The sequence below is a fragment of the Barbatula barbatula genome (assembly GCF_947034865.1).
Source record: "Barbatula barbatula genome assembly, chromosome: 17".
NCBI lineage: Eukaryota > Metazoa > Chordata > Actinopteri > Cypriniformes > Nemacheilidae > Barbatula > Barbatula barbatula.
In genome coordinates this window covers 516,079-536,266 of record NC_136780.1, presented here as the reverse complement: position 1 = coordinate 536,266, position 20,188 = coordinate 516,079, and the positions used below count along the sequence as shown (strand labels likewise).

General features: G+C 38.9%; 2 protein-coding genes and 1 long non-coding RNA gene across 5 annotated transcripts; 1 reads left to right on the top strand and 2 right to left on the bottom strand.

Annotated features, from left to right (window-relative positions):
• Positions 1 to 891: 891 nt before the first annotated feature.
• On the bottom strand, positions 892 to 10,446 carry prelid1b (PRELI domain containing 1b). Of its 3 annotated transcripts, XR_013787851.1 has the most exons (8): positions 10,316 to 10,446; positions 7,882 to 8,008; positions 7,521 to 7,746; positions 6,560 to 6,673; positions 6,397 to 6,475; positions 5,586 to 5,686; positions 3,011 to 3,060; positions 892 to 2,170 (listed from the first exon to the last, which is right to left on the bottom strand). XR_013787851.1 is itself a non-coding variant. In XM_079478178.1 (7 exons), exons 2-6 carry the CDS (start codon positions 7,971 to 7,973, stop codon positions 5,595 to 5,597), a joined length of 603 nt encoding a protein of 200 aa, XP_079334304.1. In that variant the 5' UTR covers positions 7,974 to 8,008; positions 10,316 to 10,446; the 3' UTR covers positions 892 to 2,170; positions 5,586 to 5,594. The 3 variants fall into 3 exon arrangements, 2 of the variants coding, with proteins under 2 accessions (XP_079334304.1, XP_079334303.1); XM_079478178.1 differs by lacking the exon at positions 3,011 to 3,060; XM_079478177.1 differs by lacking the exons at positions 892 to 2,170; positions 3,011 to 3,060 and having other exon boundaries at positions 4,031 to 5,686.
• LOC306906634 (atrial natriuretic peptide receptor 1) lies at positions 9,904 to 19,108 on the top strand (the record flags this gene model as incomplete). Its single annotated transcript, XM_079478233.1, has 25 exons — positions 9,904 to 9,916; positions 10,329 to 10,456; positions 11,624 to 11,806; positions 11,901 to 12,006; positions 12,190 to 12,322; positions 12,411 to 12,543; positions 12,998 to 13,102; positions 13,209 to 13,311; positions 13,567 to 13,712; positions 13,846 to 13,918; positions 14,012 to 14,156; positions 14,274 to 14,360; positions 14,430 to 14,573; positions 14,653 to 14,774; positions 14,852 to 14,990; positions 15,066 to 15,114; positions 15,234 to 15,335; positions 15,451 to 15,570; positions 15,653 to 15,746; positions 15,898 to 15,985; positions 16,299 to 16,438; positions 16,576 to 16,728; positions 16,919 to 17,017; positions 18,761 to 18,852; positions 18,938 to 19,108. The coding sequence occupies 25 exons, from the start codon at positions 9,904 to 9,906 to the stop codon at positions 19,106 to 19,108; spliced, it is 2,868 nt and encodes a 955-aa protein (XP_079334359.1).
• LOC306907075 lies at positions 17,062 to 18,537 on the bottom strand. The gene is made up of 3 exons (XR_013787887.1): positions 18,416 to 18,537; positions 17,615 to 17,674; positions 17,062 to 17,490 (listed from the first exon to the last, which is right to left on the bottom strand). It is a non-coding gene; the product is annotated as an uncharacterized lncRNA (long non-coding RNA).
• Positions 19,109 to 20,188: the final 1,080 nt, after the last annotated feature.

Here is a 20,188-nt window from a genome sequence, read left to right as displayed (position 1 = left end):
TAACTAGAATCGGGAGATTTATCGTGTAAGACGTTCGTAATGTGCGTAAATAATTCTTAACGATACACTATAACCATAACAATATACTACTTAACAAGTTAGTCCTGTTGATGTTTTTATTCGACAAATATGATACACTGTAATATAATAGGGTAGTTTTTTGGAAGTCAGTTTTTGGCATTTGCATGTATTTGGCAGACGCTTTGTGCAATCCCTCGGATCAAACCCATAACCTTGGTGTCGCTAGCACAAAGCACAAAGTATGAAGATATTCAGTGGTGGTACTCGCGTTCTGAGCTCATTAATCCTGAATATCAGCTGTCTACAGACCACTGCAATAAAGGAAGCTGTTATACAAACAGATTTCACATTTGTAAAAATCTCTCATTGTCCATCACTGATCTGAGAGAAGAAGATACAGGAAAATACTGGTGTAAAATCAAAGAAGCTGACAACACCAGATAATCTGCTTTATCTATTGAAGGGGACTGAAGAGTGTTTAGTGTTAAGCAATACATAAATACTGTTTTAAATTGAACAGTTTAAAAAGCAAGCCTGCTGAAAACATTTAAATTAAAGATTTAATTCTCTTTGTATGAAGTTGCTGTTAAATGTAGTTTATGCTGTATTCTGCCAAAACTTCATGTTTTCAAAAGCCACTAGCCACAGCAATCTACTGTAATAAAGGATCCATCACTCAAAACAAAAGTTGTTGAATGAACTTAATTTGATGAAGGAAAATTTCTCCAACAAAATCTAAATAGTTTGAAACTGTTCTTTATAATATTGTTGTATGAACTTAATTATTTTAGTAATCTTGATTAAATTAAATTAATTTGTCATATGCATGCATATTTTACATCAAAACAAAATTAAAAAAAAAACATTTTTATCAAATAGATTATTTAATGAAAGCACTCAAGAACATGTTTTTGTATTATACATTTTTAACATTGATTAGACATTACTGCATTTAACTTCTATAAACAGATATAATAGAGTTAATAGAGCTCAACAGAAGTGCATTCAAGGATTGTAAGCGCCCACAACCAAACCAATGGCAAGGCTTTTCTGAACAATGGTACAAAACTCAAAAATATAACAAACTCTTCGAAAGCTTAAAGATAAATGAACATCAAACACTAACAAGTGTAATAAATAACACTTCTTTTTACAAGAATAACTCTCAAAATGCAGTTAAAAGCAAAGCATGCTGGGAAATATAAGTCCTCTGCCCCATTGTTACTGTTTTATGTTAACACAACACAACTCCTTTATGTTATATGACTAAACAAAAAAAAAACATGTTGGTGCCCCATGTTGATTTAACTAGTAAATTGAACAAGTCAAGTCAACTTTTATTTATATAGCGCTTTTACAATTTTCATTGTTAAAAAGCAGCTGTACAAGAAAACATTGACTATAAGCTACACATATAAGGTTATGCAAGTCAAAACAAGAAGAGGTGAAAACACAGAAGACACACAGATTCAGACAGACCCACACAAAAAACTCCACCCGACACCCACATGCACCAACACACACATACAAACACACACACACACTCACACACACAGACAGACATGCCGACACACACAAACACACACACACGGGCCATCACCTAGAACCACACACCCAATATAAGGAGAGAGAAACACAGGTCAAATGTCAGACAGACTATAAATTCCTATATGCAGTGTTAATGAAATTAAACTATCAAATTCTAGCAGCCCCCCCGGCCAGGCAAACAGTGTAGAACAGTGTGCAAACAGTGGCGAGGAACCCAAAACTCCATTGGAGGAGAAATAAAAAACTCTAACCAGGGGATTCCAGTTCCCCTCGGGCAAAAACTGCAGCCTCTGCACAAGCTCAACAGTGCGCACACAACAAGACAAAATAAAAGATTTAAGATTATCATTAATAATATAATAGCGGCTGAAACTTTGTAGTGAAGACGTGTCAGGTCACCGCGTCCTTCTTTATCCAGCTATATCATCTCAGCTTTTGTCAGGTCTGCTCTGGTAAGCTTGGACTGCGTCCTGCTTGGACTTCGTGATGCTTTGTTTTGAGGGAAGTTGTGTCTGCTTTGTTGTTCTATAGGCTGTGTGGTGTCCGAAGCAACAGAAACCATGATCTCTCATCCAGGACGGTCTGTGCTGCTCTCCTGCACCTGTGAAGATGATCAAACCAAAGCGAGACACTTTGAATGGCGGCATGCAGATTTAAAAAAGACCGAGAGGAGCTCAGGCCGATTCAAGACACTCGTTCATGATTCTCCTGCTAATCTGTCTTTACTGATCTCAGACCTGACTGAAGCTGACCAGGGATCATACCAGTGTACAGTGAATGGAAGACAATCCAGAGTGATATATCTCACTGTTACAGGTAGAGCTCTCCGCTTTCTGTGTGCAGGAGGAAAATAGACGTCACTTAATATAAACATGTGTGTTTACAGCGCTCTCAGGATCCAAAGGTCTTTTCAAGAGTCTTCTAATGATGGGTCTGATCATGAGTCTGATGTAGCTGGGATCGGCTCTGTGCATCTACTGGAGCTGTATGACAGGTATGAACACTACATCACTAACACAACCCATTTCTGATCACCCTGCAGCTAAAATTCTACTTTGTGTTAATGACTTAATATCTGGAGTCATTGTAAATCTGCAGCAGGACGAGCCAGAGAGAAGATCATGAGGTAAATAATACATAAACAGATTATGAGATAACTAATGAACAATGAATATATTAAATAAGAGGCTGTTTTCACATTTTCATTTGTTTCCTTTTAAAGAACATTTCAGTTTCAGCTGCATTTCATGTAGTGTAAACTAGGGCTGTGGCGGTGATGGATTTTCCTCTGCAGTGATTTTGTGTATAGTGCGGTATATGCGATATTATCGCCTACATTCTTATTTTGGTTGCAAATATTCATAAAGTATAATGTTAGTATTAGTTATCAAAAGAAAATATATAAAAGCGAAATGTGTCGGCTTGATACAAGGAAACTTACAGTATTTGTGCACACCAGCTCCATGTTATTTAAAGATTTTGTCCAGTCAGCTGCGACAGGGAAACATGACAGGATAAAATGAATATTAGAAAGTTATTTATGTCACCTGTCGTGTGGACACGGAAAAACGAATATAATACAAAAGGCATGATTTGGGCATTTTTCAATGTTATATTATTCTGTTATGTATTATTCCAGTGCCACCATTTCATAAGTTTACAATGAGGCTATAGGCTATCCAAAAACAAGCCTACACTATCCTGTATAGAAAATATGCTATGTGAGTTTGTAAACAGTACAGAACAACAGGAATTAAGCTGACGCAGAGTGAACAGAAAACATGTTAGTAAGCAGACTGCCCATCCAGAGCACAATAATGCAACATTTGAGTTTGTATATGATCATCCTATTTACAGTTTATCTCACATGTTTTCTGAGTAAACCATCTGTACGCCAGTGGCTCTCTCACTTTTTCATCACGCAGGTCCATGTTTTATAAGGCGCTTAAGCTGTCAAGTTTATTTAAGCGCTTTGTATTTGTATTTCTGTGTTGATCATTTTAAACTGCATTTAGAACCAGAAGACGTTATATATACGATAAAGAACTTATGTTAAACAATTATTAATGTGTTTATATTATATATATATATATGCACTTCTGTAAGTTTTACCAGGAAAAAAATTGAATTACAAAAAAGTGTGGTGATGAGAGTGATGACCTTAACACCACGGTCGGTATCTCATTACTGCAGTTAAGCCTTACTGTAAACTCATATGAGCTCTGTGTGTTTTTTTTCCATTATAGAGGGATGTGACATACGCATCAGTTAGATTGACACATTACAAGAGGAACGAACTACTAAATCTGAGGTGTGTGATCACAGCTTCAAATACACTTTACATCAGTTGTCTCTTTGTACACTGCCAGACATTTCTAAGTTAAATCATATATACTTGCATCCATACCTTGAATGAATGAATGAATTGAATATTATTTTAACACGTGGTGTGTGTGTTCTTGCAGGATGATGTCATTTACTCAACTGTAGTTTACAGCAAATCTCACAGACTGAAAGCCCTTCACACGAGTACTGCAGATACTACACTGTACACTGGTGTTTGAAAACACACAAACATTAACACACACATCATTTCAGTGTATTCTGCACTGCATTAATACAACTGTAAGACTACTGAACTTGATGACAGTTACATTGTAAAGCTCATTTCATCACAGGAATAACATGACTGGTGATGATATTACATTATGAAAGTTTATTTGTACAGCACTTTTCACGGTAAACTTGAGTCTAGGAGAATAAATGAATCACCTCTAGTTTAAAATGATCATCTCTGTCCTGTACAAAGTTTGATTTAAACTAGAAACTGTAACATCAGTAGGCTATAGGCACATATAGTACATTAAATACTTCAAAAGTCTTATGACCACTAAAATGCTATTTTCCTACAATGTTATTTATCTGGATTTCAATTTGAACTTAGATATTTAAACCTCACTCTATAGCCTTATGTAAACACTGGTCCAGAAGCACTTCCGGTTTCATTTTGATTTAATTTACTTTAAATCTTACATATCTAATTTGATCATATTTGTTTGTTTAACATTTTGATTCTGTTATATATGGTCTGTTGGTTGTATTTATTTCAAACCTTCGCGTAGTGTTAAAGGTCCAGTCAGTAATAGCTAGTGGCGAGGTTGCGAAAAGCAATCAATGGCTCACTCCACCCCTTCCTTTCCAAACACACCCCGGGCTCACAGATCATAGCGAATCACATGCAAACTCTGAAAACAGGAAGTTCTTTTAGACCAGTGTGCTTAGGTTAGTGGTCTTTATAAATAAACAAGAACCTGCACATTCAATCAGAAACACACTTCAAGGTAACAATGTCAATTGTTTACCTTTATAAAGTGTCCCTGAGTTTATTTTCAAATAAAAATAAATATGTTACATGACATCTTGTGTTTGTCAGAAGTTCTCTACATGCGTGCTGATGCATTATTCCATATGTGTTTTCATGCTGTGTTCTGCGTCATAAGTGTAAATTCAGTGCAAAGCAAACAGACTGATGATAGACACACACACAGAAAACATCTCCGACTTCATGAAGCTTCTACATCTCAATGAACTTTAGTCTGTTACCTGAGCTTTACTTTTAGCAGCTATTAAACACACTCACAGCACAGGGTTCTTCTAGAACCGTTTGCTTGTTTTATGTGTTATTCTCCTTAAAACATGTCCAGGTCACACTTCATATAATTAAATTAACAAATTAATATTTCTGTGGTATTCATTAACATTAAAAAGTCTCATTCACTTTATTTCTTCAAACTATTATATTTCTAATGTACAAACATTATGATACAGTGATTCTATTCACAGAAGACTTCAAACTAATACTGTAACGCTTTATAAATACTAAAATCATTTCAATCGAATTTGAAGTCAAATTCAGTTTTTATAATTTGGATCAGAATGTGATCTCTTGGGATTACAGTCATGAGTTAACGAAATGTGACCTGGATGTGTTTTTTACGGGTTCACAGAGACTCAACTCATGTTGATCAAACGTATTGCTGAGGTTTCTGGGATGTGGAGGCAGAGCTGCAGGTTTTGGGTTTCTCTGTTGAGTCCCCATGATGTGAGCTTGATGTTTCTGAATGACATAGAAAGAAAAGTACAATGAAAACTGCACAGTTCTCACAGTTATTCGGATCGCACTGCCTGATGGACATACTAACATTACTTCCAGATATGTCTATAAATGAAATGATACTCTAACAAAAACTTAACACCAGAGGAAAGAGGAACTGAGTAACCACATGTTCACACCTAACTTTTGTTTTACAAATAAAAGCTGGCAATGTTCAAAGATAGTATTTGTGCACGAAGGCAGATGTGTAATGGAAGTCTATTTCAATCATAAACAGAGATCGTCTTTACAATAACTGATCACATATTTAAAAAAACTATAATACACATTTTTGCTAGAAAGGCAATGAGAAGTTGTTGAAAGTGATAATGAAACTTGCATTTATATAAAAGTATGAAAATGGCCTATGTCACGTCCAATATCATCAAATAATAATTCTATTAAACACACTGTACTGTATGCCGACCATACTATATAAATGTACCGACATATGTTTACATTGCAAGTGTACAGTTTATGTGGTTTGTATACTCAGGACATTACAGTTAAATTGTACTTAGAGCTCAAGATGAGCTGAGAAATATTACACACAGACTGTCGTATTTTTTAGATCAAACCGTAACGGGTGGAGTTCTTTCTGAGGTCAGTGTGTTTAACACTCATGTGTGTTATGTTGTGTATGTGTTCAGATTTAAACAAGCATGAGGTCTTACTCTGTAGATGTGATAGCGCATGCTCTAAACCCTTCATAGCCTTCATCTGATTACTTCTCAATCTGGCCAAACCAAACTCCTACGAGAGGGAGAGAGAGAGAGAGAGAGATGAGATGAGAATAAAGACATAAAATGATGATGTCATCTTCATCATGTTCATCACCTGGATGGGTCTGGAGAGTCCGAACACTCCTGATGAGATCCAAGCCTCTCTGGTCAGCCGGGTCCAAACGGGTCTGTTCTGATCACTGAAAAACACACAGCGCTCCAAGACACGCTACAAACAACACACAGCCGTCAGAATCCATTAAAGCTTTTTATAGACGACTTAAAGTCACAATATGTAAGTTTGGAGCGCTAGATGGTTCACTTTTGAAACAACAACAAAAGGTGAAGCTAAATAACGTTGTGCATGAGAGTGGAATTATGGGACATCCAGAGGCGTATGGAGATCGCCCATCATGGTCACGGACGAGGTCATGAATGAGTTTTTATTTGATGTCATTGTAATAAATTATCTTACAAGAAACGTGGAATTTAAAGCTACGTTAGCCTGTGAATGATATTGGACTTTGTCGATTGATTTGGTAGCGTAATGCTACACAGTTTTACGTGTTTAAAACAGTCATACAGTCGTCGTTTGAAAAGTAAACTACATTTATGCTTGTTTGTGTTTCCTTTAGTCACCAAAGAGTAATCGTGATCAATAATAACAGAACAACAGATGCTGTATAAGCACTTCTGCCGTAGTTTCTACAGCCGGAAACTGAGGGTCGTGAGGAGCAGCGGATATTAAGTCACTGATATGAGACAAACACAAGAGAGACAAGAGACGGGACTTTAGTTTAAATAGGAATTTCTCTGGATCTGCACATTCTTGGGAACATTTGGGATCATGTAAGTACACGACTGCATGAAATATATCACACCGTATCACAATATATCCAAGTGATTTTTGGATATTTCATAATAAAATTATTCCATATTGTGGCTTTAAATATTATATCGAAATGTTTTTAAGCAACTGAATTTAACAGGTGGTAAAGAACAGGAAAGCATGTTTTTTGTCCTATTTTGAAATATATATGGTAATATAACGGTTAGTTGTGTGTGTTGTCCTTTACCATTAATTTAGCATGATTGACATTCCATGTCAGTGTGGTGAAGCGTCTGTTGTCGAGATCAATGACAGAATCTTCTATGATGTAAACAGAGCTTGATAGGTTCGCTGGGAAGATGCACTCCGCCCACCGAGGGAGCCGATTGGTCTTTGTGAGCAGCCGGCGGGAGAGAAGGCAGTTATCTGATGTCACCTCACGGAAAACAACATCCTCCGTCAGAACGTGAGTGCTGAGAGAAACACACAGATCACAGAACTATTCCAACTTTGTGTCGAGGATTTGTCACAGCCACCTCACGCAGAAAACAACTACAGTCTGTGTTGTAACTAACACAAACACTGTGAGAGTGGCGGGCACACAGTACCTGTAGGGGTTTGGGTATCTTTGCCAGAAGGCTATCAACACAAGTTCCCATGAGGTCTTGATGTCTGTCTCGCTGATGAAATATTTCCCCATCACAACCACAGACAAACACCACGAGAAACAGACACCTGAAACAGAAAACACACACAAGCCTTCAGCCATCTGTCATTTGTCTTCAGTATAGACGGATTCTTTGGACGCCCGCGGCTGACCAGAAGTTAACTTCCGCGCTGTCTAGTGGATAATAGAATAACTATTTATATTTTCTTTAATTTGTATTATTATTAATTTATATCATTTTTTATTGTGTAATAATTGTATAACATAAACGATTTGTTGAATTTTGTTGTATGTAAATGTTATGTAATGTTCCTGTATGGGACATTGCAGCTGATCTTGGAATCTAAATTGAACATATTGGAGAGAGTTCAGCCGAGTAACGCTTCTTCTGGGTTTCTTTTGCTTGTTATCAGAAATAATCTGCAGGAACTCTATTGTTTGCAGATGTGTTGTGAAAGTACCGTTCGGATCTCAAAAGCATGCATGCGCAGAACATCTTCATTTTGTTTCATAAGAATAAAATGACGTATGCTTTGTAAATCAATCTTGAGAAAAACATTTTAAGAACTGCCTTAAGAAGTTTTTACGGGAATACTTAAACATTTTAAATACAGTTTAAGAGTGTTTTGTGAATCCGCCCTCAGCTTCAAACCTGAGATTTACTGCAGAAAGATTTTCATACAAAACATTTTTGTTGTACATATAGATTGTAAAGCCATAGTTCCACCACACCGACTGCATGTATTGATGTAATGTGGGATCTCACTGTCATTGTATTTATTTATTAAATTACAGGATACAACAATCCCTGCAAAACATAAACTGTGATGAGAACCCCATAATACTCATTTACCATAATACCATATCATTACATACCATATAGTTATTCATTTACATGCTACTTTAGAAATACAGACTGTTTTTCAAGATTAAAACAACATTGGTCCACACTAGTGGTGTAAATCCTCCAGACCGGTCTTGGTCTCAGACTCAGTGGTCTCATGATTTTATTTCAACTGTGGGAATGACAGTAAATTGCTGGTGCATTGTCAGATTTATGTGTGAACATCCTTCATGTGATTGGATGTTAAACTTCTGGTTTTAAAGCATTCAGCACTTGTTCTGTTAGGTTTGTTCCTCTTACTGCTGATGTGAGAATAATGTGGGATTGTCTTCAAGAAATCTATTCACACAAAGGCCCACAATATCCCAGATGTACTTATATGAGATCTTGTTTTTTATTTTATTTTATAACATCTGATGTGAAATTAATTTTGTATAATTATTCAATAAACCTCGAGATAATTGGTGACTTAAGTTTTAGACACAATTAAATGTCCCAAACAAATCTAGTATTAATCTGAACTTTTCTGAGCAACACACAGCAAATTTAGCTATTGATTAGATAAAAAAGAAATAAAACTAATGAAGTTATTGAATGTTTTGTAGACGGTCTCAGACTTTAATTCGTCTTTGGGTATTTACCGGTTTCTATGTTTAGTTGTTGGGATTCTTACCTGCACAAACATTTTAATGTTACAGTACGTGGGTGATAAAACATCCTACACATAAATATCTGCACAATAAATAACCAAAGTTACTTCTATTATTATTTTATTACAGCTTTTTTGTGTTTTTTGGATCTTTCGAATGAATTTTGGGAGTTCTGGTCTTGGTCTCGACTCAATCTCGACCTGCCTTGGTCTTGTCTCGGTCTTGGTCTCGACTACAACACTAGTCCAAACGCACTTGCTCTTTTAGTTTATGTTAGACTTCTGTTTAAAATAAACATGTGATATATAACACAATGTCAGTGATTTTCATTTAACATTTCTAAATGTTCTGTTGGTTCAATTGTGTTCCAGCATTACACTGAAACAGGAAGCAGTGTTGTTTACATTCTGCAAAATGGTGCTGCATTCTAAGAATCCGTGTATCACTTGAGGCGGAAACGACGGTTACCATGGTGATTACATGTAAGAGTCTTAAAGCGGAAGTTGATTTGGTGCATAAAAACAAAGCAGATCCACACGGAATGTGTTTATATGTCATGATTCATGTGTGTGCGTCGTGTTTATATGTTGTATTGTATGATCAGCTCGGATGAGAAGAGTGACGTATAGCGGACACGGATCATCACGATCTCACTTTAAACTCCGTTTACTCGTCTCATTTAACTCACGTGTATATCCATGTGTCATGTTGTTTATATCTTATTAACACGGGTTTACAGGTCTGTTTAAAAGCTGCGCCGCTAGCATCGGCTAATAACGAGACGGAAACAGAAAACGAGCGAGTATTTGACGAATAAACCCGAATCAGACGCGTTTCATGTCAGCTCGGTTTGAAATGAACACAATATGATTTAAACTCACTGTGAATGTGCAGATCATCTGCTTCCTCAACATCCGCTTCATTTCCGCTCTGAGTCTGTGCGCGCTCCCGCGAGCGCTCTCTCCATCAGCCGCGCGTGTTCACGTCACACCATGAAGAGCGCAGAGATGCTGCTGCTGCTGGTTTAAAGCATTCGACTCTGTTATAATGTCTGATAATGTCATATGTCTGATGAAAGCTTCCCTTTCCCATGAGTCATCTCTCACACTTATATTTGGGAGGGGTTTTGCTTTTAGCTAAAAATATGTGTCAACTTCCTCAATCTCAATTTCTCCAAGAGGGATTTTATTGATAGACAACATTAAATGGAGGAAAATATGGTTATTTCCATGCAAATGCTGTTTATCCAAGTACATTTAAACAATTTGCATAATATGTCCTTGTAATACTTTTGTGTCGAAATGTTGTGATGTAGCTGATATATACACCTTCTGTAAAAAAGAATGTTAGTCATTTATTTTTCTCAAGTAATGTTTGATCTATTTTCTGGGAAGAGTTGAGTTTCTCTTTATTTTCTTTAGTTAATAAAGACTGTAATTTTGACATTAAGGGTATTAAACACATCTTTAGAATCTACTGTTAACTTTCTTATCCTTGTGGCAAAATTCTACTTTCACAAGCAAAGGCTTATAGACTTCTTACATTTAATCAGATAACCAGGAGTATTTAATAACAAAAATATTTATTTTTTGAAGAGATATGACGAGATTTTTCATGTACTATGAATAATACTTATATATAATTTATTTATTTTGCTTTTTATTTTATTTATCTTTTTCTTCTTCTTTATCTTCTCTTCTATATGTTCAGACGAAAGTTGTATTTCGTTATTATAATTATTATAGTTTAGTATAAAATACTGATGCTGCTGATAATAACATGTAGAAGTTTTAAATACATTTATACTAAAACAACACACGATTACACAATTTTTAAATCAATTAACAAAAGTTGAACAGACACATCAGTAAAATCAGATGATCTGACATGAATTTCCTTTATCGGTGCGTAAATATATTTTCTTGTTTCGCTTGCGCTTCTTGTTTTGTCCACTAGATGAAGATGTGTGACCACAGTTTTCCACTAGATGAAGATGTGTGACCACAGTTTTTACTGTAATCTACACACAAAGTCATTCTCACATTAAAGCTGAACTAACACACACTACACGAAACACACTGTAAGAGTTTGGTCATTTAAAAGAAAGAAGAAAGAACACACTTTAAACACATGATGAATGATGATGATATAAGTGATGATGATGATGGTGTTGTTGAGTATTTAAACAGTGGTCGTGTTCAGATGAAGGGACGCACATCATTATCATCATCATCATCACCAGCACCGCCCCCCATCCCATCCTCTCATCCTCACATCCTAATGTTGAATCCCATCACAAACACACAACCTGCGGAGCTTCAGCGACCTGCGTGACCATGAGTGCATCTGTCATTCATCGCATCATCTGCACGGTAAGAAATACTTCACATGACACATTTCTGAAGATGTATAGACATGTATGAGCTGACGACAGACTGTGTTTTGTTGTGTGTTCTGTGGTTACAGATGTGTGTTGTGGTGTGTGTGTTTGGATGGCATGATTTAGATAACAGTGAGTATGACTGCTGGCCTCTGGACAAACCAGATGAACTCAACATGATCGACTGCGGAGGTCTGCCCACAAAACTCTCATTACATTTCATCTTTTGATTTTTGTTAAAACTTTTTTATCGTTTTCCTTTCAGTTACGTGTCCTGTGCATTTTATAAACAGCACTATATAACATTTATTAGTGTCATATTTTATGAAGTAAATGAAAGAGCGTACATAGAAAGGTAAAGTTGTGTGTGTGCAGGTCTGGAGATGGCGTGGGTTCTGCGTCCTCCTGAGAAGGTTCTGAGCGGTGAAGAGTTTACTGTCATTTACTCAGTGACGGTCAGAGATGAGTTTTATCGGTGGGCTGTTAACAATGATATATTCATGCACAGGTCTGTGTCTCTCACAACATCAACGTCTTTATTCATCTCTGTGTGCATGAGGGAAAATTCAACATTGATTCATAATGGAATAAATCAGGTCCATCACAGACCCGGCTGAAGCCAGACGATTCTGTGAGCATCATGAATGTCCCGGCAACTGGAAAGATGCAAACGGAGAAAACTGCTGCATCCATCACGCCAACATCCACTCCTGCCCCATGGGATACATGGTACAACTCTCATCGGAAAAGATGGTGGAGATTAATGCTTTAAAAAGTCACTGTGTGATGTAATCATATGCTGTTTGATTTCTTAGATCTTATCTGATAATATTGCTTTTGGAAGAAATTTGCAGATATTTGTCATTCATAAGTACTCGTGAGCTTATGTCCTGATTCACTGTATGTTGTTTCTAAAACACTTCGTTTTGATCTTCTTAATGCACACGTTCTTTACACACTGAAATCCGTAGCAGTGATTCATTCATGTTGATTCGGAGGTTCCAGTCTGAAAACAGACGAAAGTATTTATTTGATTTCTAATTCGTCTGATTCGTCATTACATTTCCGGGTAAATGCAGTTCTCACCATATTTAGGTTCAATTATCATCTACATTGTAGGTGTCAACATGTGGTTTCCGTGGTATGACTGTATTGATGTTGTGTGTTTGTTGTGTAGGAACAGGCGGAGGAAAGAATCTGTGGCCCGTGGATTCCAGATGACGGCCGAATCTTCACTCACACGATCTCCACCTCTGGAAAAATGTCACAGACAAACTGGACTGCAAAGGTCTTTACACACTGACAATGCTTCTTATATTTCTCATCATTTTATTGAGTAAGATGATTTATTTTGTGTGTCTGTTAGAAGACATCATGTGATGTGTGTTCTTCAGGTGGTGTTGTTTCACGAGGGTTTGACGTCTCTGATCGCTCACATCCGTGTTGGAAACATGCAGGTCGCTCTGGAGGCCAAGAGCACCGTCCTGCCCGCTATCAGTAATGTATCTGTGTGTGTGTGTGTGTGTGTGTGTGTCTGTGTGTGTGTGTGTGTGTGTGCGTGCGTCTCTGTGTGCCTTTTTGAATGCATGTGTTGCATACACATGTTTGTTTGTGTATATAAAGTATAGTGTATTTAGGGTTCAGTTGTTTAAGAAGATGTGAACTGTACCCAAAGTTAACTGTAGTTTGAGGATTTACAGTTCTGTAGTGATGTCGTCCTTAGATTGACTGTGTGTATGTTGTGTGTTTCAGTGTGTGGTGACAGTGTGTGTGAGGAAGAAGAGAGTTGTTCTACATGTCCTGCAGATTGTGGTGACTGTCCGCTCAGTTCTGCCGCACGAGCCGCTGTCGCTTTAACTGTGACCATCGTCATCATCAGCTTCATCAGCAGTGCTATGGTGAGCTCATACAACAATACACACAGACACACACACGTAAACGCACACAAACAAACGAACACGCACACACACATTCCACACACACACATTACTGTAAATATTCACAGAATCATTCTTCTCTTGGTGTTTACAGTGGTTTAAATATCAGAAACAGAAACTCTTCTGGGATGAAAGTTGGATCATTGACTTCAATCACATTAAACAAGGTAAGCAACCAGCACGAGTGTGTGTGTGTGTGTGTGTGTGTGTGTGTGTGTGTGTGGTTCACTGCTTCTTTTCTAACGTGTGTGTGTGTTCAGATTATGTTGCCCGGGCGACCATGGGCAGTATCATGAGCGTTCCAGTGGCAAACAGTGACTCAAATGCCAGTTGTGTGACCGCACTGAGCTCGTACACGGGTGTCACCACGACACGCAAACAACTCTACACACACACGGGCATCTAGTGAGTACACACACACACACACACATACTCTACACACTTATTCATATCTGTGTACGAGCACAAGAGCATTTACACAAGAAGAGTCACCGGAATTCACGATTCATTTCATATTTTCAGTGACGGACGAACTGTTGCCATCAAGAAAATCAAAACTAAAACATTTTCCCTCTCGAAGACGATTCGCCAGGAGGTGAAACAAGTGAGGTAAGAATGAGAACAACAAAACACCTCTCAGTTTATCCTCACAGTCCACATGTTCATGTTTGTCTGCAGAGAGCTGGACCATCCAAACCTCTGTAAGTTTTTTGGAGGTTGTGTGGAGGTCCCAAATGTTGCCGTAGTAACCGAGTACTGTCCTAAAGGAAGTCTGAATGATGTTCTACTGAACGACGAGATTCCTTTAAACTGGGGCTTCAGGTACACACACACACACACACACACAATAACTGCAGTGTACACTTTTCAAAATGTATTCTTTTGATTTGTCTATTTGCAGATTTTCCTTCGCTACAGATATTGCTCGTGGGATATCTTACCTCCATCAATATAAGATCTGCCATGGACGTCTCAAATCCACTAACTGTGTTTTAGATGACCGCTGGGTTTGTAAAATCACAGGTACACCAGCACGCTTTGGTTCTTTACACACAGTTGTGCGGCACACGTGTATTCAAGCATCAGTTTTCTCTGAGCAGATTACTGTCTGCGGGTTTACCGGCGCGAAGACTGCGCAGAACCGCTCACAACGTATCAACAGAGACTGAAGGAGGTCTACACGCCACCTGAAGCTCAGAACGGTGACCAGGAGCCCACGCTAGCCGGTGATGTGTTCAGGTGAACACACAATAAAGACTCTGACCTGCACAACTTTAATTCTGTGCCAATCATTCTTTATTGTTTTATTTACAGTTATTCAATAATCTTATTGGAGATTGCGACCAGAAATGACCCAGTACCAGTGAGTTTGTGTGTGTGTGCAAGCATTTGTGTGATTGTGTGTACGAGTGTGTCTGTGTGTGTTTTCGTGAGTGTGTGCAGTGATGCTTGTGGACTCTTCTCTGTCTGTGTGTTTGTGAGGTTGAGGACAGCTCTCTGGAGTGTGCCTGGTGTCCTCCGCTGCCCGAGTTGATTTCAGGAAAAGCCGACAGCACCTGCCCCTGTCCTGCTGAATACGCTGAGGTTCCAAAACACGTCCGGGACACATTTTACCCAACACATTAAAAATACTTTTTTTCTAATAAAAAAAACTAGTTAACTAGTCTCTGTTCTCTCTGTCTCTTCTCGACTTTGTCAGCTGATTCGAAAGTGTCGCGCTCATAACCCCACCCATCGGCCCACTTTTGAGCAGATACGCAAGTTTGTGAACAAAATCAACCCACATAAAGTCAGTCCGGTGGACATGATGATGGAGCTGGTCAGTCACGCACACTTACACACACACACACACACACAAACCGAACCATATAGTTTATAATAACAGCCCTGTGTGTGTGTAGATGGAGAAGTACAGTAAACATCTGGAGGTTCTGGTTGGGGAACGGACGCAGGATTTGATGCTGGAGAAACAAAAGACCGACAGACTTCTGCACAGTAAACAAACAACTGACCCCTGAAAAACATTCTGAAGAAAGAAACTAATGACATGATCCCTTTGGGGTCATATTAGAAGAATAACAAATTGTCTATTGGATCATCTAAAAATGATGTTTTTTTACTGTGTTTATCATTGTGTGTTTTTGAGGTATGTTGCCCAAACAGGTGGCAGATGACCTGAGACAGGGAAAACCTTCACAAGCTCAGAGTTACATCAGTGCCACCATCTTCTTCAGGTGAACACACAAACACACGTCTGGTTTATTATCTCTGTGGGGACAGTCCATAGGCGTAGTGATTCTTAAACTGTACAAACTGTAGATTTTATCCCCTAAACCGAAAGACACACATACACACATGCACACACTCACGCAGACACACAGACATACACACACACATAACACACACACTTCACACAGACACACAAACACACATGCATGCACACACTCACGCAAACACACATCTACACACACACATACACACTTCACACAGACACACACAGTCCTTCACCTTCAGTAATAATGATGTGAGGTTTCATCTGTTTCTCAGTGATATCGTGGGTTTCACACAGTTGTCCAGCTCCAGCACGCCGTATCAGGTCGTCGATTTCCTCAATAAACTCTACACCACCTTTGATGACATCATCGACATCTATGACGTCTATAAAGTGGAAACAATCGGGGATGCCTGTTAGCGCTTTCATAACCTCAGCAGCATCTGTGCATTATTGTCGTGTTTACTCTGTGTGCAGACAGAACTGTGCAGCTGTCAATATAACGGTATGAGACTTGATTCTGTCTGAACGTGAAGTTGTTGTGTGTTGTAGATATGGTGGTGTCTGGGGTACCCACAGAGAACGGCATTCTTCACGCATCAGAGATCGCCAGCATGGCTCTTGACCTGGTGTCTGTCTGCAAGACCTTCAGAATCCCCCACAGACCAGAAACACATCTGCAGATCCGCGCTGGAATACACTCGGGTCCGCATCACCGTCTCACTCTCACATCACAAACTATTGTATTGATCAGGACCATCACACGTCACACGAAGGGTTTTAACTAACTCACATTCTACATCATCACAGTCTAGACAAATATTCTCTGGTGCGGTTGTGCTGTTTGTGAGCTCCTCCTCTGGTGTAACCGGAGCTCTTCTGGTATCTCTATCAGGTCCTGTAGTGGCAGGAGTCGTAGGAACGAAGATGCCACGATACTGTTTGTTTGGCGATACGGTCAACACAGCGTCTCGTATGGAGTCCAACAGCGAGGGTACAGATGCGCTCTTTCTATTGTACATGATATGTGATGTCACGTGTGCTCAGGGCCGTTTGAAGGAATTTGGGGGCCCCAAGCAAAATGGACATGGAGGCCCCCCCAACCCCCCGCCCCGCCCGCACACACGCAAAGCCTACAGGAACCACAGCATAGCCATAAAGTTTAAGTTCAACCACACTTTATATAAATAAAAAAGGTTTACAGTGCATAAACTGCTGTTGCATAAACATTCTGAAATATCCATGGGCTAAAGTGACTGGTATTTACACAGTTTGGTGGGAATTCAATAGTGATTTGCACTGTTGTTTTTCTAACAATATGACAGCACACACTTATCAGTTTAAACTCTGGGCTGTGCAGGATATCAGCTGTAATTCTAGAGCTTGTGGTGGTACCTTGTGCTATAGAGGAAACATCAGCACTGAGAAGTGATGCATCTGATGTTGAGGATGAAGTTGATGGTGTAGCTGGGAAAATAATTGAAAAAAAAAATCTGAAATTACCTGTGAAGTACGTTTTACCATTTCACTGTTAGCATATTGAAAGAGGTCACTATTAACAGCTCAGCTCAGTGAGAGAAATTCACTCTACCTTCATCAGTGGAGGTCTCCTTAGGAAGAGCCTGAGGGCTGAGAAATTTAAGCAAAGCACCTTGAGGGAGAAAGAAAAGATGGTAACACTTAATAATAACAATCATTAATAGATGGTAAATTGATAGTTAATTAATCTTTAGTTTACTGTCATTTAACTGTTAGCAAACAGTTAACAAACAATGAAATTATAATTATATGTTTACTAATTATTAGTAGTGCTGTAAATTAACAGTTTATTGTAACACACATTATATCTATCATATAATATATTAGGTATCGGGTAATGATTAAACATTTTTTGTAAACCTTTAAGAAACCATTTTAAAATATCTATAAACATTACATAGATAGACGACCAGATATTCCTAACACTTTGTTAAGGGTTACTAATGCTTAAAAACATCCCAAGCTAATGTTTGATGCACGGAATTTATTGTGTGGTTTTCCTAACCCCCCCATTTGGTAAATAGATCATCACGGTGGAATAGTTAGTATAGCATGCTAACGTTATGCCACTTTCATCAAAACCTATTACAAAGCTATAGCAATGTCATGTCATTAAATACGATAAACAGTGATTCTGGAACAGATCTGCATCTTCCTTATCCCGTTAAAAAACATATTACAGTAGTATGTAACCATATTCCGTCCGAAGTTGCACTAACTGTTCGTTACAAGCAGCATTTGCCGTCAGGCAGGTTACAGGTAACGTTAGCTAACATATTTTTGCAAGCCTACCTGCTGCAAAATGACACCAAGACAAGAAGAGCTATTTTATCCAGTGTAATTTATCACTTACCACTATCTTGTTTATTCTTATCCTCCTCTTCCTTTCTCTTCTTTCTTTTTTGGGATCCTGAAGCATAATTCCGCTTCATGACTGCCGACGGAGGTTTTGTTTTTGCCGGCAGCAGAGATCACGAAAGGGGCCCCTTGAGGGGGATCCCAATAAAAGTGTCATTGCACTTTACTGCATTGACTGTCAAAGGGGCGCTCAGTTTGTCGTTGCGTTTTATTCTTAACCAGTTGTTGTCTTTGGGCCCCAGGCCAGCTCGGGGCCCCCGGCCAGCTCGGGGCCCCAAGCAATTGCTTGGTTTGCTTGCCTTGTCGCGACGGGCCTGCTCATGCTCTGTGGTCTCTCTAGCGCTGAAGATTCAGTGCAGCTGCAGCACGTTCTACCTGCTGGAGGAGATCGGCGGATACACGCTCACCTGCAGAGGTGTGTTACAGGTGAAGGTGAGAGAACGCATCATCACAGCAGGGTCAGAACGATCACGGTGAGGCGGCGCAGTGGCGTTTACTCTCATGTGTGGTTTCACAGGGTAAAGGTGACATGGTGACATACTGGCTGGAAGGCAAACGTGCTGCGGCTCCCAGTAAAGACTCAAAGAAACCAGTGACGCTGCAGGAGACTGAGACGGAGGACTTCACCAGTATCCCAGGAGTCCTGAGCCCGTCTAACAGCACTGACCTCCTGTGTGACCCCAACTAACATCTCAACAGTGTGCTGTGAAAGTTGATGTATTCTTCTCTTCTGTTTCCTTTCATGTATCAAAAACAGCTGTAGATGAAGTGACATTAACTCCAGTCACGCTGTAGTCTCTTGAGAATGAAGAAGTGTTGACATGTAAGCATCTGTATTAACTGCACTGTAATATCTGCTGTTGTGAATGTGAATGTCAGGGTTTGTAGTCTCAGGAAATCCAGTGATAGTGAAGTGTTGACATTATTCATAGACAGTCATGGGAGAGAAATTATATTTATTTATAGAATCTTACTCTATACATTATATTTAGTTTCGTGTATTGGAGACAAAATATGAGAAGTCAAATAACTGATTTCAGAAAAAAGTACAAAACAACAAACACAACATCGGTGAATGTATAGGAGAAGAGAACGCCGTCTTTTTCTGAAAGAGAAAGAAACCATCAGGTGTCAACAGCCCTCCAGCTAATGAACGTCTATTCTGAAGAGAGAGAGAGAGAGAGAGAGAGAGAGAGAGAGAGAGAATGTGTTGTGTGCAGCTGATGCTAGAAACAGTTTGATCAATCTATATCTTTCTCTTGAAAGCATTTAACTGTTATAACTGCCTGAATAAATCTTCTGCTGGATTCATAATGTCCAGTGCATACAGTTATTCATGTCATCTGATATAACGACACTGAAGTGTGTCACTGCTCGCCCGCATGTCTTCACTACACAGAATGTATTTGTATTCTTTTTCCCAAAACATGTTGTTGAACACATAACTACAACACATGCCCTGTGAGATTTTCTCCGTAAAGTTCTTGTTTCTATAGTGAGGATGAACAGAAACACACACATCTGTGTGCAGGTGCAGACGTGACCGCGCACACGCTGTGATTATAAATGAGGCTTTTACAGAGATGAGGGCAGACGGTTCTCTCTGTGTGTGTTTGTGTTGAGATGAATAATCAGGTGCTGAGGGTCTCAGGCGGACCTCTAATGAAATGCGTGAGCACCGCATGAGCACAAAAGAGCCATTCATTCAAGCAATCATTTCATTAACATGACAGAAAGATCTGGAGAACCACATGAAAGTCTCCTCACA

Bases quoted from the DNA above. Each gene is read 5' to 3' on its own strand.
- prelid1b (XM_079478178.1), bottom strand. From the start codon at position 7,973: ATGGGGAAATATTTCATCAGCGAGACAGACATCAAGACCTCATGGGAA. The intron at 7,747-7,881 runs GTACTGTGTGCC...TGTTTCTCTCAG, and splicing joins AGATACCCAAACCCCTACAG to CACTCACGTTCTGACGGAGG. The intron at 5,687-6,396 runs GTAAGACCTCAT...TATGTCATTCAG, and splicing joins TGCGCTATCACATCTACAGA to AAACATCAAGCTCACATCAT.